General features: G+C 47.4%; 1 protein-coding gene across 1 annotated transcript; it reads right to left on the bottom strand.

Moving 5' to 3' along the window:
- LOC125552843 (Ubiquitin carboxyl-terminal hydrolase family protein) lies at window positions 1-2,418 on the bottom strand. The gene has a single exon (XM_048716536.2). The coding sequence runs from the start codon at window positions 2,196-2,198 to the stop codon at window positions 711-713; it is 1,488 nt and encodes a 495-aa protein (XP_048572493.2). The 5' UTR covers window positions 2,199-2,418; the 3' UTR covers window positions 1-710.
- Between the last annotated feature and the right edge of the window lie 20,237 nt (window positions 2,419-22,655).

Here is a 22,655-nt window from a genome sequence, read left to right as displayed (position 1 = left end):
TAAAAGTGAAAAACTACACTAATCAGCACGGAATTATCACTCGATGCAGGCAGTTTTACAGCAATACGACATGGCTAACCTTACGTCTGTTATGATAAGTCTGGTTGAGATCAAATTATCATAGATGCGAATGTGCATTAAAACACATGGTTCCTACTCAGGTTCCACCGCTAGTAGATGAACGATCACAAACGGTGCAGAACAAACATTCCAGCCCAAATACGTCAATACTGATACATGAGCTGAAAAAACATGACTGGTCAACTAAAGGACTAAGAGCAGGCACTCCTACAAGCACCGTCATTGTAAAGAGTAAGCCCCAGATATCCAGAGAGTGAACATGCATGGTAGGCAGGACTGGAATAGAGGAATCTATCGGTGGAAAGCAAGGCCACTCCCTTGCAGAGTCTTTGTTTTCATATCAATGCCAATCATCCATGCTTGCCAATATTCAAAGTCAACCTTCGACACCAGGTAGTAAACAACAGCATCACCATGGTTGCTCAAGACAGGGGGTAGATGTTATGAGATCCTGCAGCGTTGTCTTTCCAGGATGTCCAGCCATGTTTGGATCATTGACCACAATATCATCAACATCAGCAAACAAATCCCTAAACAAGCTCGCATATGAAACCTTCCTGCTCGCTTGTGAGCTTAATGTTCAGGAAACGGAAAAACAGAAGTGTTCACTATGTTAGGCTAGTAGGCTGCTAACTGGATTTCACTGACTCTGCATAATCATTTACATCTCCTAAAACCATCTCAACATGTTTCTCACTAGAAAAACCCATCCCAGCATCATCCATCTGACCATCATCCATGTCACCATCATCCATCTCACCATCATCTGTAAGAGTGCCATCATCCAAGAAATCATCTGAATCTTCACTTTCAACATGCAATATAGTATCAGCATCATCGTCATCACTGCTACCACCGCCACATGTTGATGAGCTCGCACCGAACAAACAGTGCTCAGAATCAGACGACTCATGAACTTTTCCAATATTCTTGTTTTTTCCTCTGTAACCAGTAAGTCGAAGGACCTTCTCTCTCCACCTTACCAACGGAGCCTTTTTTATCAACTCTGTCCCATCATATGCCTCTGTCAAGAACACGCTCAGCCGCTTCCCCCTCTCAGACACATAAAAGATACCATAATGCTTCAGTAGCAACCTCATCAGCTTCTGTGGCATAACAAACTCACGACGGAAATGCGTCAGGTGGTCAGTTACCAGCCTCTTCTCCAATGTGAAGCTCAGTATCTCATGCATCACCGCGACTGCCCTCTTGTCAAACTCATGAGATCCAGGGGTCAAACCTTTTGCCTCTGCATAAGGGGATAGGTAGGTTGTCTTCTGAAACTGCTCGGTATTGCCGGTTTTCACATAGTGATGAGCTTTTCCTCTAAATTTGTAGTAACTTTTAAAATCTGGTGGGAACTTCATCTGGAATGGAAGTGAGAGCTCTCCTGGTGTACTAGCATTGGAATTGGCATCGGTGTTACCAGCCAATGCTGCCATATTCTTCTCATGCTCAGTGACCGCCCAGTTTGGGTTCCAGGAAACAAGCTCCAAGTAGTCGCCATCCTCCAGTGTGACCAACCTGAAGAGCTCAGGGAACAAGTGCACCCACCGTGCCCGGAAATCATGAGGAAGCCCCATGTCACGCCGGAAATGCGCGATCTTGTCAACGGGCAGGCGTCGTTGCACCGACATCATGAGCAGCCTGGTCACGTACTCCGCAGCCGTGGGGGAGTGCTCCTGCAGCAGGCACGCCTCCTCCTCGACGAGCGCCTCGGCCTGCGGCGAGAGGCCGGCCCACATGACGCCGCGGCTGTCGCGGCAGACCTCGAAGAGCTGCGGCGAGCTGTGCACGAAGTGGGCGACCTTGTGCGGCTTGGCGAGCCCGAGCTGCGGGCGCAGGATCTCGAGGCGCTTGAGAGGGGTGACGTGCTCCTCCTCCATCTTGAGCGCGTCCACCACGGCGAGCACCTTGGAGACCACCTTGCAGCGCTCGATGACCACCTCGAGGTCGTTCACGCGCTTCTTCTTGCTCCGCTCGTTCACGCTCCGGCCGCGCGTCATGGAGCGCGCGGGAGATAGCTGGGAGGGGCAGCGCGGTTGGCCCTGCGCCTGGACCTGGCCAAGGCGGCCGAGCAGCTCGGCCAGGCATTTGCGCGAACACGTGGCGCGCATGGCGTGCGGTGCCGACGGAAAAGAATCGGAGAGGGGTAAAACGATGGTATGAGTTCACCCGGAGGAGGATTGGGTCGAGGTCCCAAGCTAATGCGCTGCTGATCGGCGGCGAGAGGGGGAGGTGGCGGAGGAGGGCCGGAGAGGAACGGAGAACGCCGCACGGCGCCGGGAGCTCCAGGGCGAGAGAGTGACGGGGTAGGGCAAAGATAAAGGCCCAGAATGGACTGAACCGGCCCATATGAACTCAGCTGGACAGCCCAATAAAAAACTTTTTAGCCGGCCCAGTGCCAAAACATCCCATCGCTTAGCCGCCGCGTGCCGGTGACTCGACTGTACCAGGACCCCGCCGTGTGCTCTCCCCGTCGCATAGCCGCCGCGTGCCGGAAAGTGATGTTCTGAGCACGAGCTCAGATACTCTCGCTATCTGCATCGTGAACTCACTTTGAGATTCCCGACCTGGGCTGTATAGCATCGAGTATTATTTTTGTATTCCGCCAGTTTTCTGTCCCCTTGCCCACTTCTGTCAGATAATAAATGTGACGCCGTCCACGCCGTGTCGACCGGCTCGGATGTGCATGACGATATCCAGATTCTGTACTAATGGACTGACTACTTGCAGTCATGTCCGTCGGCTCCTGCCTATGTATTTTAAAATTAGAATTGACACAAATCTCCTTCACAAATCAGCAGACATGGGGATGGAGCTAAACATGTCCATAAGACTGTTATCAATGCAGAACGCATTAAACTCTTGCAGCAACAAGTAATCTTATTCAAGAGTTGTATGTTTCTAGAAATTCAGGTCGTTCACAAGCAACAAAAGTTCAGCTAAAGACGTAATTGAGCTGCAGCATCACCACACTGTTGCATCCAATCACGCCCACACCAGCGAGCTGAACTTGTCCATAATCACACGTCCACATCTCACAAATCTAGAAAAACTATTGTGCATAATCCTCTCCATGAATTCATAGCCCAGCATTTCAAACATGTACGTACATCAGCTCTTCCTAAACATGTTTGTATGTGATTAGTTTCTTCTCCTGGACACAACATAACTAACAAGTCTGTACAGGTACCAGAAAATGGAGATCGCAGACGTGCCGCCACCTGATTGCCTACTTACCATACATTTAGCCCTCCTTGTAAATGATGATGTGTCACACACATCTTCACCCAATGGTTCTCAACTCACCATCGGGGCCAAACTCAACAAAATCTTCTGATTGCTAGATGGACGTCTAATCCAAATCACATGCGTCATTCGACAGCAGCAAGGTGAAAACAAATAAGAATAACAACAATGCTGTGCAGCCCATAAACAACCCGTCGCTCACCGTCGCCATTGCTCGCGATCGCCCCGGGAGGACGACTGCCGCTGCCTTGGCTACAAGTCATGGTTGTATCACGCCGCGAGGTCGCGCCGCTGTTGCTGGAGGCGCTAACCAAGCACCACATCGCTGACCCCGCACCATCGCAAGAGGAGGACGGCCGCGGCTGCCATGGATGCACCACTCCGTCGAGCAGGCGCCGGCGAAGCTAGCCTGGAAATTGAGAGCACATTGTTAACTGATTTACAAGCAAACATCAGTTGAGTTTCAGATTGTAAACTGATTTACACAAAACAACAAGAGAGTTTCAGACTATAGACTACTTTGAGAGCAGATCATTGACATTATCATTTTTTGAGCATATCAATGATGTTGTAAATTAAGAGCAGGTCATTGACATTGTCAATTTGTGAGCACATCACTTAATGTTGTAAAATTGATAACAGAATTGAGTATGGCAAAAGGGGTTGAGATCACTCAGTGTGGTTGTTGTGAATGAATGCTATAATTGAATGAGCTGAATTTTAGAGACTTTGCTCACTAAACTGGACATGACTGTGAAATGCAAGTGGGAGAAGGGAACTGAATTGAGCAGCAACATAAGTGCACATTACAGAATGGTAAAATGAACACTACAAAATTTAACATCTCTCACAAGAGCAGAGCAGCTCATCCTTCGGCAGCCTGGTGATCGGTTCCTTCATTCATACTTCGGCTGCCTCGCGCCGTTTTTCCTGCGTCGCCTACGCGTTGGACTGGGCAGCATCACCCTTCTAGGCCGACAACGCTGTGTGTCCATGGGCTTTGCTTGCTGCCGTCGGATGGCGCATGAACAATTATATGAATTTGACATCCCTCTGCCATAGTCTCGGCTAAGTCAGAGAATCTGTGAACTCGTTCCCATCATCGGTACAAATACAATTACATTCTCAGTTTGATTGTCCATGATTTCCCTTATTGCTTTCTCTAAAGCGGTCATCCTATTTGGACATGGTGTACTGCCCGGTGCCGCTGAGCCGGTCCATACTCAGCCCAAGTATGTCTTCACAGAAGTCAAGTATTTATACCATTCGACAGTGACATCACTAGATTGCAATAATTCAATGCCAGAATAGCAATACAGAAATATCCACCAAATTACTGCCCACAACTGAAACCCAGATATGAAGCTTTACTGAAGTGGTGTTTTCAGACAGTTCACAAGTGTAAGAAAAAGAATTACTTGTCTCAACACAAGTCACCCGTAGAGCTCCCAAATCTATATGCAGACTGCTGGTAGACTAACAATGAACACCACATACTTCCATGTCAATGACGTATACCAGGCAAGTGGAAATCAATAGGGGATTTCAGTTATGCACTAACCTCTTACTCTTAGTCCATCCCCGGGCTTGCAGGTCCATCTTGCCGGTCAACTGCTCGGACACCTGGGTTGAGTTCTCCCTTCTTCATCCCACCAAAGCAGCCACCGTGTAAGGTCGCAGATCCATGGGCGCTTCATTGTCCTCCACCTCTTAAAGCACATGGAATCTGGTGCGGATGAGAGTACACAACAGATAGCATTCATCAGAAATCCTACTCCAAAATAGTTAAGCCAAACCAAAGTACATCGCTTACCTGCCGATAGGCTGCATTAAGAAATCCATCAATGGCGTCGTCTCCTACCCCCAACTTCGCCTCTACACTACTAGTAAAAAGGCTATAGATAGGATTGATACTAATGGCGCACCATGAAAACAGTGTGCCACTACTATATACTAATGGCGCACCGGTTCAATATATCAATCTTTATGTCTCGGCCATTTCGAGACTCCTCGTCATGTCCGTGATCACATCCGGAACACTGAACTAACTTCGGTACATCAAAACTCATAAACTCATAATATAACTGTCATCGAAACCTTAAGCGTGCGGACCCTACGGGTTCAAGAACAATGTAGACATGACCGAGACACGTCTCCGGTCAATAACCAATAGCGGAACCTGCATGCTCATATTGGCTCCTACATATTCTACGAAGATCTTTTATCGGTCAGACCGCATAACAACATACGTTGTTCCCTTTGTCATCGGTATGTTACTTGCCCGAGATTCGATCGTCAGTATCCCATACCTAGTTCAATCTCGTTACCGGCAAGTCTCTTTACTCGTTCCGTAATACATCATCTCACAACTAACTCATTAGTTGCATTGCTTGCAAGGCTTATGTGATGTGTATTACCGAGAGGGCCCAGAGATACCTCCCCGACAATCGAAGTGACAAATCCTAATCTCGAAATACGCCAACCCAACATGTACCTTTGGAGACACCTGTAGAGCACCTTTATAATCACCCATTTACGTTGTGACGTTTGGTAGCACACAAAGTGTTCCTCTGGCAAACGGGAGTTGCATAATCTCATAGTCATAGGAATATGTATAAGTCATGAAGAAAGCAATAGCAACATACTAAACGATCGGGTGCTAAGCTAATGGAATGGGTCATGTCAATCAGATCATTCACCCAATGATGTGATCCCTTTAAGCAAATAACAACTCTTTGTTCATGGTTAGGAAACATAACCATCTTTGATTAACGAGCTAGTCAAGTAGAGGCATACTAGTGACACTCTGTTTGTCTATGTATTCACACAAGTATTATGTTTCCGGTTAATACAATTCTAGCATGAATAATAAACATTTATCATGATATAAGGAAATAAATAATAACTTTATTATTGCCTCTAGGGCATATTTCCTTCAGTCTCCCACTTGCACTAAAGTCAATAATCTAGATTACACAGTAATGATTCTAACACCCATGGAGCTTTGGTGATGATCATGTTTTGCTCGTGGAAGAGGCTTAGTCAACGGGTCTGCAACATTCAGATCCGTATGTATCTTGCAAATCTCTATGTCTTCCACCTGGACTAGATCCTGGATGGAATTGAAGCGTCTCTTGATGTGCTTGGTTCTCTTGTGAAATATGGATTCCTTTGCCAAGGCAATTGCACCAGTATTGTCACAAAAGATTTTCATTGGATCCGATGCACTAGGTATGACACCTAGATCGGATATGAACTCCTTCATCCAGACTCCTTCATTTGCTGCTTCCGAAGCAGCTATGTACTCCGCTTCACATGTAGATCCCGCTACAACGCTTTGTTTAGAACTGCACCAACTGACAGCTCCACCGTTTAATGTAAACACGTATCCGGTTTGCGATTTAGAATCGTTCGGATCAGTGTCAAAGTTTGCATCAACGTAACCTTTTACGATGAGCTCTTTGTCACCTTCATATATGAGAAACATATCCTTAGTCCTTTTCAGGTATTTCAGGATGTTCTTGACCGTTGTCCAGTGATCCACTCCTGGATCACTTTGGTACCTCCCTACTAGACTTATAGCAAGGCAAACATCAGGTCTAGTACACAGCATTGCATACATGATAGAGCCTATGGCTGAAGCATAGGGAACATCTTTCATTTTCTCTCTATCTTCTGCAGTGGTCGGGCATTGAGTCTTACTCAACTTTACACCTTGTAACACAGGCAAGAACCCTTTCTTTGCTTGATCCATTTTTGAACTTTTTCAAAACTTTGTCAAGGTATGTGCTTTGTGAAAGTCCAATTAAGCGTCTTGATCTATCTCTATAGATCTCAATGCCTAATATGTAAGCAGCTTCACCAAGGTCTTTCATTGAAAAACTCTTATTCAAGTATCCCTTTATGCTATCCAGAAATTCTATATCATTTCCAATTAGTAATATGTCATCCACATATAATATCAGAAATGCTACAGAGCTCACACTCACTTTCTTGTAAATACAGGCTTCTCCAAAAGTCTGTATAAAACCAAATGCTTTGATCACACTATCAAAGCGTTTATTCCAACTCCGAGAGGCTTGCACCAGTCCATAAATGGATCGCTGGAGCTTGCACACTTTGTTAGCTCCCTTTGATCGACAAAACCTTCTGATTGCATCATATACAACTCTTCTTCCAGAAATCCATTCAGGAATGCAGTTTTGACATCCATCTGCCAAATTTCATAATCATAAAATGCGGCGATTGCTAACATGATTCGGACAGATTTAAGCATCGCTACGGGTGAGAAGGTCTCATCGTAGTCAATCCCTTGAACTTGCCGAAAACCTTTTGCGACAAGTCGAGCTTTGTAGACAGTAATATTACCGTCAGCGTCAGTCTTCATCTTGAAGATCCATTTATTCTCAATTGCTTCCCGATCATCGGGCAAGTCAACCAAAGTCCATACTTTGTTCTCATACATGGATCCCATCTCAGATTTCATGGCTTCAAGCCATTTTGCGGTATCTGGGCTCACCATCGCTTCTTCATAGTTCGTAGTTCATCATGATCTAGTAGCATGACTTCCAGAACAGGATTACCGTACCACTCTGGCGCGGATCTCACTCTGGTTGATCTACGAGGTTCAGTAGTATCTTGTTCTGAAGTTTCATGATCATCATCATTAGCTTCCTCACTAACTGGTGTAGGTGTCACAGAAACAGTTTTCTGTGCTGCACTACTTTTCAATAAGGGAGCAGGTACAGTTACCTCGTCAAGTTCTACTTTCCTCCCACTCACTTCTTTCGAGAGAAACTCCTTCTCCAGAAAGTTTCCGAACTTAGCAACAAAAGTCTTGCCTTCGGATCTGTGATAAAAGGTGTATCCAATAGTCTCCTTTGGATATCCTATGAAGACACATTTCTCCAATTTGGGTTCGAGCTTATCAGGTTGAAACTTTTTCACATAAGCATCGCAGCCCCAAACTTTCAGAAATGACAACTTTGGTTTCTTGCCAAACCATAGTTCATAAGGCGTCGTCTCAACGGATTTTGATGGTGCCCTATTTAACGTGAATGTGGCCGTCTCTAGAGCGTGTCCCCAAAACGATAGCGGTAAATCAGTAAGAGACATCATAGATCGCACCATATCTAGTAAAGTACGATTACGATGTTCGGACACACCATTACACTGTGGTGTTCCGGGTGGCGTGAGTTGCGAAACTATTCCATAATTTTTCAAATGTACACCAAACTCGTAACTCAAATATTCTCCTCCACGATCAGATCGTAGAAACTTTATTTTCTTGTTACGATGATTTTCAACTTCACTCTGAAATTCTTTGAACTTTTCAAATGTTTCAGACTTATGTTTCATTAAGTAGATATACCCATATCTGCTTAAGTCATCTGTGAAGGTGAGAAAATAACGATATCCGCCACGAGCCTCAATATTCATCGGACCACATACATCTCTATGTATAATTTCCAATAAATCTGTTGCTCTCTCCATAGTACCGGAGAACGGTGTTTTAGTCATCTTGCCCATGAGGCACGGTTCGCAAGTACCAAGTGATTCATAATCAAGTGGTTCCAAAAGTCCATCAGTATGGAGTTTCTTCATGCGCTTTACATCGATATGACCTAAACGGCAGTGCCACAAATAAGTTGCACTATCATTATCAACTCTGCATCTTTTGGCTTCAACACTATGAATATGTGTGTCACTACTATCGAGATTCAATAACAATAGACCACACTTTAAGGGTGCATGACCATAAAAGATATTACTCATATAAATAGAACAATCATTATTCTCATATCTAAATGAATAACCGTCTCGCATCAAACAAGATCCAGATATAATGTTCATGCTTAACGCTGGCACCAAATAAACAATTATTTAGGTCTAATATTAATCCCGAAGGTAGATGTAGAGGTAGCGTGCCGACTGCGATCACATCGACTTTGGAACCGTTTCCCACGCGCATCGTCACCTCGTCCTTAGCCAATCTTTGCTTAATCCGTAGTCCCTGTTTCGAGTTGCAAATATTAGCAACAGAACCAGTATCAAATACCCAGGTGCTACTGCGAGCATTAGTAAGGTACACATCAATAACATGTATATCACATATACCTTTGTTCACCTTGCCATCCTTCTTATCCGCCAAATACTTGGGGCAGTTCCGCTTCCAGTGATCAGTCTGCTTGCAGTAAAAGCACTCAGTTTCAGGCTTAGGTCCAGGTTTGGGTTTCTTCTCTTGAGTAGCAACTTGCTTGCTGTTCTTTTTGAAGTTCTCCTTCTTCTTCCCTTTGCCCTTTTTCTTGAAACTAGTGGTCTTGTTGACCATCAACACTTGATGCTCCTTCTTGATTTCTACCTCCGCAGCTTTCAGCATTGCGAAGAGCTCGGGAATAGTCTTATTCATCCCTTGCATATTATAGTTCATCACGAAACTCTTGTAGCTTGGTGGCAGTGATTGGAGAATTCTGTCAATGACGCAATCATCTGGAAGAATAACTCCCAATTGAATCAAGTGATTATTATACCCAGACATTTTGAGTATATGCTCACTGACGGAACTGTTCTCCTCCATCTTGCAGCTATAGAACTTATTGGAGACTTCATATCTCTCAATCCGGGCATTTGCTTGAAATATTAACTTCAACTCCTGGAACATCTCATATGCTCCATGACGTTCAAAACGTCGTTGAAGTCCCGATTCTAAGCCGTAAAGCATGGCACACTGAATTATCGAGTAGTCATCAGCTTTGCTCTGCCAGACGTTCATAACATCTAGTGTTGCTCCAGCAGCAGGCCTGGCACCCAGCGGTGCTTCCAGGACGTAATTCTTCTGTGCAGCAATGAGGATAATCCTCAAGTTACGAACCCAGTCCGTGTAATTGCTACCATCATCTTTCAACTTTGCTTTCTCAAGGAACGCATCAAAATTCAACGGAACAACAACACGAGCCATCTATCTACAATCAAGCATAAACAAGCAAGATACTATCAGGTACTAAGTTTCATGATAAATTTAGGTTCAATTAATTTACTTAAAGAACTCCCACTTAGATAGACATCCCTCTAATCCTCTAGGTGATTACGTGATCCAAATCAACTAAACCATGTCCGATCATCACGTGAGATGGAGTAGTTTCATTGGTGAACATCACTATGTTGATCATATCTACTATATGATTCACGCTCGACCTTTCGGTCTTCGTGTTCCGAGGCCATATCTGTATATGCTTGGCTCGTCAAGTATAACCTGAGTATTCCGCGTGTGCAACTGTTTTGCACCCGTTGTATTTGAACGTAGAGCCTATCACACCCGATCATCACGTGGTGTCTCAGCACGAAGAACTTTCGCAATGGTGCATACTCAGGGAGAACACTTCTTGATAATTAGTGAGAGATCATCTTATAATGCTACCGTCAATCAAAGCAAGATAAGATGCATAAAAGATAAACATCACATGCAATCAATATAAGTGATATGATATGGCCATCATCATCTTGTGCTTGTGATCTCCATCTTCGAAGCACCGTCGTGATCACCATCGTCACCGGCGCGACACCTTGATCTCCATCGTAGCATCGTTGTCGTCTCGCCAATCTTATGCTTCCACGACTATCGCTACCGCTTAGTGATAAAGTAAAGCATTACAGCACGATTGCATTGCATACAATAAAGCGACAACCATATGGCTCCTGCCAGTTGCCGATAACTCGGTTACAAAACATGATCATCTCATACAATAAAATTTAGCATCATGTCTTGACCATATCACATCACAACATGCCCTGCAAAAACAAGTTAGACGTCCTCTACTTTGTTGTTGCAAGTTTTACATGGCTGCTATGGGCTTAAGCAAGAACCAATCTTACCTACGCATCAAAACCACAATGATAGTTTGTCAAGTTGGTGATATTTTAACTTTCGCAAGGACCGGGCGTAGCCACACTCGGTTCAACTAAAGTTGGAGAAACTGTCACCCGCAAGCCACCTATGTGCAAAGCACGTCGGGAGAACTGGTCTCGCGTAAGCGTACGCGTAATGTCGGTCAGGGCCGCTTCGTCCAACAATACCGCCGAACCAAAGTATGACATGCTGTTAAGCAGTATGACTTATATCGCCCACAACTCACTTGTGTTCTACTCGTGCATAAAACATCAACATATAAAACCTAGGCTCGGATGCCACTGTTGGGGAACGTAGTAATTTCAAAAAAATTCCTACGCACACGCAAGATCATGGTGATGCATACCAACGAGAGGGGAGAGTGTGATCTACGTACCCTTGTAGACCGACAGCGGAAGCGTTAGCACAACGCGGTTGATGTAGTCGTACGTCTTCACGGCCCGACCGATCAAGCACCGAAACTACGGCACCTCCGAGTTTTAGCACACGTTCAGCTCGATGACGAACCCCGGACTCCGATCCAGCAAAGTGTCGGGGAAGAGTTCCGTCAGCACGACGGCGTGGTGACGATCTTGATGTACTATCGTCGCAGGGCTTCGCCTAAGCACCGCTACAATATTATCGAGGATTATGGTGGAAGGGGGCACCGCACACGGCTAAGAATATGATCACGTGGATCAACTTGTGTGTCTAGGGGTGCCCCCTGCCCCCGTATATAAAGGATCAAGGGGAGGAGGCCAGCCGGCCCCTATGGCGCGCCAAGGAGGAGTCCTCCTCCTAGTAGGAGTCGGAGTAGGACTCCTACTAGGAGGGGGAAAGAAGTGGGGAGGGAGAAGGAAAAGGGGGGCGCTCCTAGTCCAATTCGGACCAGGGGGGAGGAGGCGCGCGGCCCACCTTTGGCTGCCCCTCTCTCTCTCCACTAAGGCCCATATGGCCCATTACTTCTCCCGGGGGGTTCCGGTAACCCTCCGGCTCTCCGATTTTCTCCAAAATCACCCGGAACACTTTCGGTGTCCGAATATAGCCGTCCAATATATCAATCTTTATGTCTCGACCATTTCGAGACTCCTCGTCATGTCCGTGATCACATCCGGGACTCCGAACTAACTTCGGTACATCAAAACTCATAAACTCATAATATAACTGTCATCGAAACCTTAAGCGTGCGGACCCTATGGGTTCGAGAACAATGTAGACATGACTGAGACACGTCTCCGGTCAACAACCAATAGCGGAACCTGGATGCTCATATTGGCTCCTACATATTCTACGAAGATCTTTATCGGTCAGACCGCATAACAACATACGTTGTTCCCTTTGTCATCGGTATGTTATTTGCCCGAGATTCGATAGTCGGTATCTCAATACCTAGTTCAATCTCGTTACCGGCAAGTCTCTTTACTCGTTCCGTAATACATCATCTCGCAACCCAGAGATACCTCTCCGACAATCGGAGTGACAAATCCTAATCTCGAAATACGCCAACCCAACATGTACCTTTGGAGACACCTGTAGAGTACCTTTATAATCACCCATTTACGTTGTGACGTTTGGTAGCACACAAAGTGTTCCTCCGGCAAACGGGAGTTGCATAATCTCATAGTCATAGGAACATGTATAAGTCATGAAGAAAGCAATAGCAACATACTAAACGATCGGGTGCTAAGCTAATGGAATGGGTCATGTCAATCAGATCATTCACCTAATGATGTGATCTCGTTAATCAAATAACAACTCTTTGTTCATGGTTAGGAAACATAACCATCTTTGGTTAACGAGCTAGTCAAGTAGAGGCATACTAGTGACACTCCGTTTGTCTATGTATTCACACATGTATTATGTTTCCGGTTAATACAATTCTAGCATGAATAATAAACATTTATCATGATATAAGGAAATAAATAATAACTTTATTATTGCCTCTAGGGCATATTTCCTTCACGCCATTACTAGTTTAAACTAGTAATGGCGCACTATTACCCGGTGCGCCATTAGTATATATATTTATTTTTTTTACTTTTTTGCAAAACTACTAATGGCGCACCACCTGCAGGTGCGCCATTAGTAACCAGGGTTACTAATGGCGCATTTGCTGGTGGTGCGCCATTAGTAACCTGGGACCCCAACAAGATATTTTGGATAGCCCCACACCTACCCACTCACTTTCCCCACTTCATTCCCTCCACCTCCTTCTCCAAGCTTTCGGCCATCTCCTCCTCCTCACCTCATTTCCACCATAGATTCATCAAAATTAAGTGGTGAAATTACCTTTTTTTGATAGGTAAGTAAGGGGAAAGCTATCTTCATGATGTAGATCTACTTTTTTTCTCCCTAACTCGCTCCAACAACGTGCACATGCACTTTTTTGGCCTAGCTAGATCTATGTATGTTTGTGGTGTTGCATGTGTTTGTGGTGTTGCATATATGTTTGTGTTTGAAGGTACCGGTATTTGAAATGCGATAGTTGCCAATATTTTGCCGGAATGTTTTGATTCATTTCCGTTTCAGCGAGAATTTTGGCACTATGCATTCTTTTTGGTCCTATTTTTAGGGAAGGTCATGCCAAATTTTTTCTTGGTTCTAAAATATCGTTTTGCTCTACCCCGCAGCCGACCATGGTCCGCACGATGACTGAAAGCATCGTGAATAGGTTTTTGAGCTCCGCGAAGGCCGAGATGCTTCAAAAGAACGAGACGGAGATAAGATGTCCGTGTCGAAGATGCAAGCTGAAGAGCCTTATTGCGGACCCGGATTCCGGGCAGGTGCGGGACCACCTGCTCTTGCGTGGTTTCATGGATGGCTATCGGTGGCAAGGTGATGAAGATGACTATGAAGTCGTCCATGGGGGCCGGGCAAGAAATGAGGAAGGGCAACAAGACAAGTACCACCGCGGTGAGGGCGGGCGAGAAGACGAAGAATCTCCAGGACATGATCACGACGGTGATGCTATACACAGTCATCATGTAGAAGATGTCGTACATGATGATGAGGAAGATCAAGACGAAGGGCATGATCATGAAGATGAAGATGCCGGAGCAGACGACGATGGAGGCTGGGTGCAGGACCCTCATATTCAAGAGCTGCTTCTCAAGCAGACGGATAACGCAAGAGCTGCCGCCCGAGAGAAAGCCAAGCTGGATCAACTGGAGATAGACGTGGTTACTCCATTGTATGAAGGATGCAGGCTCGAGGATACCCGCCTGAAAGTAACGTTCATGGCTCTGGAGATGAAGGTAAAACACAAAATGACCGACGCATGCTTCAACGAGAACATGTCATTCTGGCACGAACTCTTCCCAAGGGGAACAAGTGCCCGACCAGTTTCGAGGAGGCGAAGAAAATCGTGAGTCCTCTGGATTTACCGCACGTGAAATACCATGTGTGCATGAACAATTGTATCATTTATCGGGACGAGCACGCGGAGTCTACCATATGTCCGGTGTGCGGTGTCACTCGATACAAGAAGAGGAAGAAAGCTCCTCGAAAATCGGTGTGGTACTTTCCGATCACTCCTCGTCTGCAGCGGTATTTCGCGGACCCTAAGGTAGCAAAGCTCCTGCGTTGGCACGCGGATAGGGAGGAGAAGAAGCGGGAAAAATGATCTGGACATAAATAAAAAGACAAGATGCTGAGTCACCCTAAGGATGCGAGCCAGTGGCAAGCGTTGAACTTCGAATACCCAAAATTTGGGAAGGATCCAAGGAACATCGTGCTGTGCGCGAGCACCGATGGAGTCAATTCGTTTGGCAGCCAGAGAAGCACACATAGCACCTGGCCTGTGTTTGTGTGGATGTACAACCTTCCCCCCTGGTTGTGCATGAAGAGGAAGTACATTCACATGAGTATGCTAATTGAAGGGCCGAAACAACCAGGAAACGACATCAATCTGTATCTGGGGCTGCTGAAGGAGGAGCTAGACACGCTGTGGAAAACGCCAGCCAATACGTGGGATGCCGCAGAGAAAGAATATTTCCCTATGAGAGCCGCACTGCTCACGACGGTGCACGACTATCTCGGTTACGGATATCTCGCGGGGCAGGTAGTCCACGGATTTTCTGGATGCGTAAGGTGCATGGATGACACAACGTATCGCCAGCTAGATAGAGATCCCGGGTCTTCGAAAACCGTGTTCATGGGACATCGAAGGTGGCTTTGCGATGATGACCCGTGGAGGAAACGCAAGGATCTGTTCGATGGTGAAACCGAACCCCGAAAACGCCCGTGTACGAGGAGCGGCGAGGAAATAGACGAGCTGTTGAAAAATTGGAAAGACTACCCACTGCCGGGAAAGAAGCAAAAGGCGCCAGAGCCGGGAAAGAAGCGAAAGGCACCAGAGCCGCTGCTGAAGGTATGGAAAACGAGGTCTGTTTTCTGGGACTTGCCGTACTGGAAGATCCACCGTGTGCCTCACAGCCTTGATGTCATGCATATCACGAAGAACGTGTGCGAGAGTCTGCTTGGTACCCTGCTCAACATGCCAGAGAGGACCAAAGATGGGCCGAAAGCAAGGGCAGACTTGAAATCAATGGGCATCAGGCAGGAGCTTCACGCTAATGATGATGATGATGATGATGATGATGAGGCAAAGCAGGACACAGAAAGTCGTCGCAAAGGCAAAAAGGCCAAGAAGACCGAAAATGACTACCCTCCCGCGTGCTTCACTCTAAGTCAGGAGGAGATCGAGCAGTTTTTCATCTGCCTCCTAGGAGTAAAACTTCCTTACGGTTACGCGGGGAAGATAAGCAGATACCTAGACCCAGCGAAGCAGAAGTTCAGCGGGATGAAGTCTCACGACTGTCACGTGCTGATGACGCAGATACTTCCAGTTGAAATCCGTGGGATCATGGACGCGCACGTCCGTGAAAGGCTATTTGGCCTATGCAACTTTTTCGACGTCATCTCTCGGAAGTCGATTGGCGTGAGGAAACTCAGAAGGCTACAGGAAGAGATCGTGGTGATACTATGCGAGCTTGAGATGTACTTCCCGCCCGCATTCTTCGACGTTATGGTGCATCTGCTGGTCCATATTGTGGAGGATATCATCCAACTCGGGCCGACGTTCCTGCACAACATGATGCCGTTCGAAAGGATGAATGGTGTCATCAAAGGATACGTTCGCAACATGTCACGTCCAGAGGGAAGTATAGCCAGGGCCTTTCTGACCGAAGAGTGCATCTCCTACTGCACGAATTATCTAGGCATTGAGAACCCCGTTGGTCTGCCCGTCAACAGGCACCTCGGCAGGCTCGCTGGATGGGGTCACTGTGAGGGTCGCCGCGAAATGCATGTCGACTTCGAGGGTCGACTCGCCGACTTTGAAAGAGCAAACCTAGTCGTGCTACAACACATAGACGTGGTCGATCCTTGGGTGGTAGAGCACAAAACCTTTATTGAGAAGACGTACAATGACCGAGGCCAACAGAGGACGGATGGAGATATACTCAAAGAGCCCAACTCATGTTTCACGCGTTGGTTCAAGCAGAAGCTTCTGTCGTACCCTTTACATGAGGATTCTTCCGCGGAAGAACAACTCATATTCGCCTTGTCACAGGGCGCCGAGCACAACTTGATGACCTATGAGGCGTACGATATCAATGGCTACACATTCTACACCGAGAATAAGGACATGAAGAGCGATGGTTATTAGAACTCCGGGGTAACGATGGAATCCTACACCGGTAACGACAAGGACAGATACTACGGAAGGATCGAGGAGATCTGGGAGCTGAGCTACGCTGGAGAGAAGGTCCCGATGTTCCGTGTCAGATGGGCCAAGAGCGTCCTAAAAGAAGACCGGTATTTCACCACCATGGTTATACCCGAAGCCAAATCCAAGACCACGGGCGCAAACGTCACCGCGAAAAATGAGCCATGGGTACTGGCTTCCCAAGTGGACCAATACTTCTTCATTACCGACCCGTCAAAGCCCAGTCGTGTTGTCGTGAGGAGAGGCAAAAGGAAGATCATCGGAATGGATGGAGTAGCCAATGAGCAAGACTTCGACAAGTACGGCGACCCGAAGATCGAACATGACGACGACGATGAAGTAGCAGCACACACCACAAGAAGAAGCAGGACCACCCTACCTAAAGGACGTCCGTTCCACAGAAGAACTCCATTTGCGAAAAAGATGGGCAAGAAGATTGTGAACAGATAGCTAGCTAAGATCGATTGTATTTAAATCGTAGTCTTTATTTCTCGATTGTATTTCATGGGCACTTTTTGATATCATGAATATTTTTAAATTTCATGGGCACTTTTTGAATTCATGAGGACACTTGATCTCGATCCCCCTCCATCTCGATCTCGATTCCCCCTCCATCTCGATCTCGATCCCCCTCCATCTTGATCCCACCCGCACCCTCCCCCGCTCCACCGTCACAAATGAATGCAACTAAAAATCCAAAAAAACAAATTTGATTATATTTTCAAATAACAAATTTGATGATATTTTCAAATAACAAATTTGATGATATTTTTTAAAAAATTATTACTGTTTTTATAAAAATTTATTACTGTTTCATATTCATATGCATTTTCTAAAAAATTATTAGATGCAACAAAAAATAAAAAAAATTACTTATGGCGCACCGCTGGCTGGTGCGCCATTGCTATCAAAAAAACATTCTAATGGCGCACCGCCAGGGGGTGCGCCATTAGTAATGCCCCCCCTAGACAGATCCACTTCCCCCCTCGCCAGATCCACTTCCCCCCTCGCCACACCCTCACGCGCACCCCCTCCTTCCACCGCCCGCTCCACCGTCGCCGCCCTGCCTCCTCGGGCTCCACCGTCGTCGCCCTGCCTCCTTGAGCCGGGCAGCAACACGCGCCCAGCCTCCGCGGCCCCGACTCCGGCACCGCAGCGCCTCCCTCCCTGTCCCCGGAGCAGCCGCCCCCGCCCAGGAACGCCGCCTCCGAAGCTACGTCGGCGACCGGTCCATAGGCAGGTAGCCACCACCCCTCCTTTCTCCTCCCTCCCCCTCCCTCCTTCCCTATTGCATCCTATGCCCGCTCAAAATCCCCTCTGATTTCTGCACTGGATGAGCACCTGCCCTACTGTTGCCCGCCCTCGCCCCGCCTGCACCGGCCCCCGCCTCTGCTCTCGCCCCGCGCATCGCGCTCGGCCTACCGCCAGCTGAGCCCCGACCCCGCCCGCGCGACCCTGCTGCCGCTGCTCTGTCGTGGTTGCACGCCTGCGCCGCCGCGCTGCTCTGCTGCTCTACATGCTGCTATCGCCGCCTCCTTTCCTCGTCCTTGCTGCTCCTCTCCCCTCGCCCCTAGTGCTGCTACTCCACTTCTCTAAATCCTTCTTGCTGCCGCTCTCTACTGCTTCTACTCCATCTTTATGCTATGAGAAATAACTGTCATCGAAATCTTGCTTTATGATTGAGTAATCTGCTAGTATAATTGTGTGATTGAGTAATCTGCTAGTATAATTGGTGATGTTGCAAATAGAAGTAGAGTACTACTTGTTGTACTTGTGATCTTGCAAATAGGAGTTGGAGTAATTTAACTTAACTGGAGTAATTTGTTGCATCTGTTGTAGGTGGTCTAGTGCTGCCCATCTACTGCCCATTTCCTCTGGTACCGGAGTTGGAGTTTAGTGTACTGGACACTTTCATAGATTGCTAGGGTACTTCCTCTCCTTTCTCTCCTTTAGTGTACTAGAAACTTCCATAAATTTCAGAAACTTCATATAAAATTTTTATTCACTGCTGCTGATGTACTACTTGTGATGCTGCTGCTGCTGCACTACTTGTGATGCTGCTGCTACTTGGCTAAATTTTATTCACTGCTGCTGATGTACTACTTGTGATGCTGCTGCTGCTGCACTACTTGTGATGCTGCTGCTACTTGTGATTTTGTCAACTTGTGATGCTGCTGCTACTTGTGATCTTCTGAAATGACCCCTTTCTCCTGAAATGTTGATTAATTTCCGTTTCGGTTGAGAATGGGGCACTCCTAGGTCAAGAAAATTAGCAAAGGTCATGCCCAATTTTCTTGACCTAGAAGGTGCCCGATTCTCAACCGAAATAAAAATTAATCAACATTTATAGTTTGACCTAGAAGATGCCCAATTTGTTAACTCTAGTTCAGGTGTTGAATGTTAATCTGAGTGTGTGTGATGGTGACTGAACAGATAAATCATGTCTCACAACATTTTCAGCTAAGTGGACTCTCACACACACACTATCTAGCTTTACACTTAAGCAGTGGCGAGATCTGCTCCCTCCACACAATGTGCAACAAGCAAGCAGGTGGATCTAGGTAGCTTGGCTAGATTAGCTATGAGCCAATGTGGTCAAGTCAAAAGAGATGATGCAGATGGATGGATAGATGGATGGATGGGGATGCAGCACCACTCCACCACCTTCACTTGTCTAGCTTGTGGTTTACCCCTCACTCTCTCATGCACCAGAAGAATATGATACATACATCCACTTTGATAAGCTAAAACTAGTAAGAGAAGCGGGGCAAAAAATAATTTTTGTATTTATTTTAGATCACATACACAAAATAACCTACCAGCAATACAAATCTAGTTTCAGAAACATGTGATACATACATCCACTTTGATAAGCTAAAACTAGTAAGAGCAACAGGGCAAAAAATAAATCTATGTACGATATAGGGGTGCTATAGCTATATCCTCCATCTCGTCCCACCGGAGCAAGCAAACCTATAAGCTGCTCCCCATGTTTTTCCCTCTACTAGTAGACCGGAACTTCCCAATGCTGGCTAGTTTGCACCCTCTACAAGTTGCTACTGCTTCCGAATAACCTAACAGCCATCGAAATCTAGTTTGAATCAGAAAAATGTGAGAAAACCCATCGATTGAGGCGGGCAACTAGTTGTAGATGAGGAAGGGCATTTGAGGCCCCATCGAGTCTATGAAGATGTGATGGGTCCTGATATATTGACTTGCGGATTTATTTTTTCCTAGACTGCCTCGGTGTCGACAAACCCTAAATGATGAGACCATGATCTTGTTCCTTGACAATAACCAACTTTTTAACCAAACTTTTTTCCTATTTAGAGCGAAACATGGCCCACAACAATGAGGCCGGCGGTTCAGGCGGCAAGCAATTCTGAGAGTTGTCCCAGGAGATGGAGGAAGAACCTCACCGCTATGAGGACGCCGCGGAAGACACCGATCCTGACTACACAACCCCTAGTGGCATCGGGGATGACACCACTGATGGTGCCGCTGAGGATGCCACCACAGATGATGGCGGCGCACACACAGATGGCAGCCAACCGAAGAAGCAAAGGAAGGACCGGCGCCCGAATGCGCTCCGCACCCTCAAGGAGGAATTCACTCAAGTGGACTCCGACGGGAATCCAACGGAGCCCAAACATATAGTCAAGGGGTACTCGGTTCAGCTCGGGTGCATTCTCCGGAGCACCGTCTCAATCAACACCGAGAACCTTAGGCATAAGGACCGAGGGAATTTGCGCAACCTCATCTTCACGAAGTTGCACGAACGATACAGGTTCCCCGCCGAATTTGAAAACACACGCCTCTCAGGGAATAAAGTGAACAGTGCCGCCCTCACGAAGATGAGCACGGCCCTGTCTACTTGGAAAAGCGCGGTGAAGAGAATGATTGATAAAGGTGATAGTTATGAGAAGATCAAGGCGAAATATCCTTTGATGAGCGAAGATGAGTACAAGGAGTTCAAGATCAAGTGCGAGAGCAGTGCAACCTCCGAATCAAGTCAGTGGGGGAAAGAAATGCGGGAGTTGAACTTAGGGGAACACAAACTCGGTCCCGGCGGTTACAGAGTGGCAGAGCCTATATGGGACAAGGAGGACGCGGAGCGTGCCGAGCAAGGCCTACCGCCCCGCTTCGAGAAATACAGCGGTGACAAGCAGACCAGGAACTATGTCAGGGCCCGGTACAAGGAGGACCCGATAACAAAGGAGCTTACCACTGATCCGAAGACCAGGGCGCTTGAGCTTCTTCTGGTAAGGAATACACCCTCGCGTAATTAGCTCCATATGGTTGCACTCTAATTAATCCCCAATATTTCTAAATGGTTCACGTTCCTTTCGTAGGACACTGAAAGCAGTAGCGCGGGGTCGTCTAAGAGCTCCCCTTTCGACACCCCTTTAAATAGGGCGTTGAACGTAATGAAAAATAAGGATAAGCTCACTAAGCCGACGTCAGCTGGTCATGTGGCCGGGAAAGGCTTGTCCACAAAATGCGGGTCATACTATACCGCTGGTGTGCGGAAGGAGAAAAAGACCAGCTCGGAAAGCCAGACGCGCGAGGTTGAAGAACTCAAGGCACAAGTGGCGCGGATTCCGGAGCTTGTCCAAGAGTAAGTGCAACAACAACTTGGAACGACGCTCAATGCCATGGTGCCTACGTTGATTCATGGGCTGACGACGTGGATTGCGGGCGGCCAACAGGGGCCTCCCCCGGTTCCCAGCTTCACGGCCAGCAACTCGCACAGCGCGCAGGCGGCTCCATTGGTGTCTCCGGCGGCGCCATTGGTGTCTCCGGCGGCGGCGCCATTGGTGTCTCCGACGGAGGCGGTATTCGTGTCTCCGGCGCCGGCACGGGCATTGGAGCTTAATGCACCCGGGTGTACGCCGGCCGGCACCTCGCCAGCAAGCGCCCCCTCCGTCAGCTGCACGCCCGCCGTTGGCGGTGCCTCGACATTAGCCGAGCTCGACGGCATCACGGTAACTAAGCCTCTCGGCCGATGACTTCATCTCCTTGCCTTTACTGGGCATCCCTGACGCCCTGTACATGTTTTCGCAGGGCACCGCCGACGTTCCTTGCACTCTTCTGCACTTCATGGGCGCCGAGTTGGTCGATGTCGCCAAGGGCAGAATCGTTCAACCGGGCAACCCCATGTTCCACGGTAATCCGATGCCACCCACAATGTATAGGGTTGAAGTGGTTCGGGTGCCGCCAGGCTGCGACGAGCTGTTACCTCTGATTCGACCCGCTGGGGCCGACGAAGAAGATGAGATGACCCTCAGCACCTGCGTAAACTGGCCCCTGCTTTGGCCGAAGAGCCAGATTCGTTTGGGGGCGGGGGACACCACCCCACAGACAAGACCGCCAGTCGTGCTGGCGCCAAGCCATGGAAAGAACGCCGCAACGCTACCGGACCTGCCGGACATCCCTATGGCACAGGATCTGGATAGCCCTATGGCACAGGATCCGGACGGTGACGACAACGATGATGGTACATTTACCAAAGTTGATAAGTACTTTGCCGAACATGGGTACGCTGACGAGTTCTGCGGGCCTCTTTCTCAAGAACCCAACCAAGACGACCGCGATCTAGCTGGTACGGCGGAGAAATCCAATTGCAACAGGCGTCGTCTGGCGTTCAGTTCTCAGGACACGCCTCCAGCTCCCGCCTTCACCGAGCCTCAGATAGCCGAGGTGCGAAAT

This window comes from Triticum urartu, chromosome 4A (assembly GCF_056163025.1).
Source record: "Triticum urartu cultivar PI428250 chromosome 4A, HENAU_Tu73, whole genome shotgun sequence".
In the NCBI taxonomy this organism is placed as follows: domain Eukaryota; kingdom Viridiplantae; phylum Streptophyta; class Magnoliopsida; order Poales; family Poaceae; genus Triticum; species Triticum urartu.
Note: the sequence above shows the minus strand (reverse complement) of the source record. Positions and strands in the feature narration are given on the sequence as shown.